General features: G+C 37.7%; 1 protein-coding gene across 3 annotated transcripts in view; it reads left to right on the plus strand.

Moving 5' to 3' along the window:
* The window catches only part of spata17 (spermatogenesis associated 17), a 30,479-nt gene extending 26,675 nt beyond the window's left edge, over positions 1 to 3,804 (plus strand). Inside the window, exons 7-8 of one of the 3 annotated variants that reach the window (XR_001311653.1) lie at positions 1,267 to 1,588; positions 3,735 to 3,802. Coding sequence is in view for 2 of the 3 variants with exons in the window: in XM_014025041.1 (XP_013880495.1) it covers positions 1,267 to 1,536 (270 nt within the window). In the remaining variant the exon portion in view is untranslated. Of the gene's footprint in view, positions 1 to 1,266; positions 1,595 to 3,734 lie in introns of those variants that run through there. The other 2 variants (XM_014025042.1, XM_014025041.1) reach the window with 2 other exon arrangements.
* Positions 3,805 to 4,797: the final 993 nt, after the last annotated feature.

The following is a 4,797-nucleotide window of genomic DNA, read 5'->3' on the forward strand; positions in this document are numbered from 1 at the left end:
TCTCTTGTAGTTACTTGTATTTTATATTTAATCTTAACATAATTACAATCTAGTAACCAGGACAACTGCTGGTGGGTCAAATCAAATGGCTCGGCGGGCTCCACTTTGGGCACCTCTGCTTTAAACTGTAAGAGGTCCAACATGTCTCTATTTAATTTGTATCTCCCTTTAGCAGCATAAGAATAATGTTTAGATTTACGGTATTTTAGTGCTGATGCAATAGGTACTGCCCCCAGGGGTGTGGCCAGAGCGTTTTATAAATATAATGGTTTGCTAAGTTTAGAGCAGCAGCAGAGGGAGTTCAAAGCCATTTTGATTTGAAAGTCTCAGGGACACATAGACAGGCTCTGAGAATGAAATGGACTTTTTAGATCTGGGAATAAATATTTTAACTGAGAAAATTTGTTGCCTGTCTTTAAAAAAATCATCCACATCATTTTTGTATTTTTGCATGCATGTATGCATGATTTGGTGGTAAGAAATGAGCTTTTTTTGAGTTGCAGGTACCTATTCCTTTTCTTTTGGCAACACAGCATTACATCCAAAGTTATTTTATCAGACAATGAAATATGTACTTACAGTATTAACTCGATTAGTTCTAATTCTTAAAAGATTAGTGTTTAAGTTGATATAGTTAGTACAAATTCCCCACTTAAGCCATCCCTCATTTTACTCTCTGTTGTCCCACTCCTTTAGAGTGTCTTAAATAGCAACTGTTATTAGCATATAAAGTAGATAGAGTGCTCTGACTCAAAGCTTTGTTCTGATAATTAACACACAGGCAGAAATGTCGCTGTGATTTGAATAATTATTGTCTGTGGCTTATCTCTGCCTAATTTTAAAACTGATCAGGCAAAGTTTTGTTTGTGTTTAAATGCATGTACAGCAAGATTCAGAAGACTGGCATGTACAATTTTTTTTTTTATTTTAATTCATTGATTCAACCATTCATTCAAGAAGTCTGTCAGTAAATAGTCAGTGTCTTACCTGTTGACATAAAGATGTACAAGCTGTCTGTTTGAAGTGTTCTATGTTTCTCGGACACATATTGTACCAGAATCGTTTTAGACACAGCCCCTTTATTTTTTTTATTTTTTCTGATTGGATTCCTTTCAACAAGTTCACCTCAGTCACAACTAATAGAATTTAAATTTAATTATTAACACCAAACTGAATTGCGTACGGCTTGGTTCCACTGTATTTACATACTGTACTAACAACTAAGACCTGCGTCTCATGTTAATATTGTGCTTTCTCCTTTTTTAGCACCCAGGGGTCTTCAACTCTCCATTTAGACAATCCCCTCATGAGATGGAGTTACTGTTGAGGGAGGTCAAGTACCATACCCCCACTAGGGTGACCCCTAGATGTAGTGGTTGTTTCTTGGACATATCTAACTCAGTAGGACCTACTTTCTCTGAGACTCTTGAACCCCTATGGATCAAATCCACTAGAGCCTGCGACTTGAGGCCCAAACTACCTCCCATTACCAGCAAGAAACAGCAGGTGAAGATTGCCAAACCTATAGGACCATAATGGATTTGGTAGTTGTTTGGCTAAAACACAAAGCATTAAAGTATGCAAGAAGGTAAAACTGAATATTAGTTTTTTGTTTTTTTTTTTACATATAAAAAAACTTTGTTGCTTTGTTGCTCACAACCTTCTACATGTACAGCGGGTAAAATAAGTATTGAACACGTCACCATTTTTCTCAGTAAATATATTACTAGAGGTGCTATTGACATGAAATTTTCACCAGATGTTGGTAACAACCCAAGTGATCCATACATACAAAGAAATCAAAACATAAATGTCCAGAAATGAAGTTATTTGTAATAATGTGGAATGGCACAGGGAAAAAGTATTGAACACACTTACTGAAATTTATCTAATACTTTGTACAAAAGCCTTTGTTGTCAATGACAGCTTCAAGACGCCTMCTGTATGGAGAAACTAGTGGCATGCATTGCTCAGGTGTGATTTTGGCCCATTCTTCCACACAAACAGTCTTCAAATCTGGCATGGAAAGCCAAGACACCAGCTGAACTCTCTCAGTAATTAGAAAGCAAGCCTGCCCCTTGTCAGTGCAAGTTAATATCAGCTGGTTCAGACCCAAATGATGGCCAGGTATCACACAAGAACCATCTGATGATGGGTAAAAGTAAAGAGTTCTCTCAAGACCTTCACAACCTTATTGTTGCAAAGCATAATGATGGCATCGGTTACAGAAGAATGTCTAAACTTCTGAAGGTTCCAGTGAGCACTGTTGGGGCCATAATTCAGAAGTGGAAAGAACATTATTTCACCATAAACCGACCACGACCAGGTGCTCCTCACAAGATTTCTGACAGAGGAGTGAAATGAATTATCAGAAGAGTTGTCCAAGAGCCAAGGACCACTTGTGGAGAGCTTCAGAAAGACCTGGAATTAGCAGGTACGATTGTTTCAAAGAAAACAATAAGTAATGCACTGAACCACCATGGCCTGTATACACGCTCACCACGCAAGACTCCACTGCTGAAGAAACAGCATGTTGAAGCTCCTTTAAAGTTTGCTGCACAACATTTAGACAAGCCTGTGTAATACTGGGAGAATATAGTCTGGTCAGATGAGACCAACATTGAACTGTTTGGATGCCATAATACACATGTTTGGAGGTCAAATGGCACTGCACATCAGCCCAAAAACACCATACCAACAGTGAAGTTTGGAGGTGGGAACATCATGGTGTGGGGCTGTTTTTCAGCATATGGTACTGGCAAACTTCAAATAATTGAAGGAAGGATGAGTGGAAAAATGTACAGAGACATTCTTGATAAAAATCTGCTTCCATCTACCAGGATGATGAAGATGAAACGTGGCTGGACATTTCAGCAAGACAATGAGCCCAAACACAAAGCCAAGGAAACTCTCAGTTGGTTTCAGAGAAAGAAACTAAAGCTGCTGGAATGGCCCAGCCAATCACCTGACCTGAATCCAACAGAAAATCTATGGAAAGAACTAAAGATCAGAGTTCATAGAAGAGGTCCACGAAACCTTCAAGATTTGAAGACTGTTTGTGTGGAAGAATGGGCCAAAATCACACCTGAGCAATGCATGCCACTAGTTTCTCCATACAGGAGGTGTCTTGAAGCTGTCATTGACAACAAAGGCTTTTGTACAAAGTATTAGATAAATTTCAGTAAGTGTGTTCAATACTTTTTCCCTGTGCCATTCCACATTATTACAAATAACTTCATTTCTGGACATTTATGGTTTGATTTCTTTGTATGTATGGATCACTTGGGTTGTTACCGACATCTGGTGAAAATTTCATGTCATTAGCACCTCTAGTAATATATTTACTGAGAAAAATGGTGACGTGTTCAATACTTATTTTACCCGCTGTATATAAAAATGAATATATGTCTGTTTCTGTTCCACAGTGTGGAGTTTTATAAAAATGGATTCTGTTCTAAGCTACCATTGATATTCTGCACAATCTGAGTTATGTCAGGCATGCACTGATTAAATTGAATAATGAAAATAAAATGCCTTATTCAAATGTTTTCTGTTTGCTTTGTATTACTTGTACATACAGTATTTGTATATGTTGACTGAAGAAAATGCATCTCTGCAACTCCAGTTTACTTCCACAATCTATAAACATACACGTTTTGTTAAATGGACATTCTAAATTGTGTAAGGTCTGAGTGTAAATAGTTATCTTCCACTTTTGTCTCTGTTTGTGTTAGACTGACAACCTAACCAAAAACCACTTGAGATAGACACCAACTCCCTGCTACCCTGAAGAGGAACAAGCAGGTATTAAAAATGTTACAGCCCTTATGCTAAAAAAGGTGATTAGTTCTAAGATTAGTCAATGTGATTTCCAGACATATGTTTTATTGGTACTTTATTTTGTGCTTTATCTCTGCAGAAATTTATAAGGGATTAGGAAATAGGAGAGTCTGCAAATTGAACGACGCTACTTTAAAAAATAATTTCTACCATTTAGAACTTTACCATAAGAGCCATTATACAATGTAAAGGTTACGTTGTACATTTTTTAATTCACTTGAAGCTTTTCGAACGTGTAGGGAGAGACCTGCTAAATGAATAATCAAACGTTTTTGGCATGAAACGTCTTGGGTTTTCCTAAGGAGTGGCAAGACGGTTGTGTGTGTGTTGCATCAGAAGAGTAATTGGTGTAAAAAAAGAAAAAGTTTAATCTTTTATGCGGGTTCACTCGTCGCAACCCCTGCAGATGGGAGCAGCTGAAAGAAAAACAACAATCTGTTTTATTACCCAGTATTTCTTTTCAGGCAAAATGCTCAGAATGTTGTGTTTTTAATGAAATATAGGTAAGCAGAAATAATTTATAGTTTTTTTAATGATGACGTACCACATTTAGTAACACACAATCCAGATGGCTGTAGAGTGATTAAGGCATTAGTTGTGTCATTAAGGGCTCGTGTGTATCCTTAAATACAGACATTTGACTCCCTCTCTTTTGTTTGTTTGTTTGTTTGTTTGTTTAGATTAGAGTGTGTTTTCAGGACAGGGAGTCCCCTTTTCTGTTGCAATCACCCCTACACCTCACATCTTCTATCCCTGGTGTGATAACTATCTAGTGGTGATGGATAAGGTTGAGATGCTGGCTGTGGAAGTGGTCAGGCCAGGCCACTGATCCCATAGAGATAGGAGCAAGGACGGGGTCCCTGTCCCTTCCTCTATTGCTCCATGTTATGCTACCACTTTTTAAAAAAAAAAACACCAAACAACAACTGAAGGTCACCTCAAACAGCACAAACAGTT

Source organism: Austrofundulus limnaeus, unplaced genomic scaffold, assembly GCF_001266775.1.
Source record: "Austrofundulus limnaeus strain Quisiro unplaced genomic scaffold, Austrofundulus_limnaeus-1.0 Scaffold452, whole genome shotgun sequence".
Taxonomy (NCBI): Eukaryota; Metazoa; Chordata; class Actinopteri; order Cyprinodontiformes; family Rivulidae; genus Austrofundulus; species Austrofundulus limnaeus.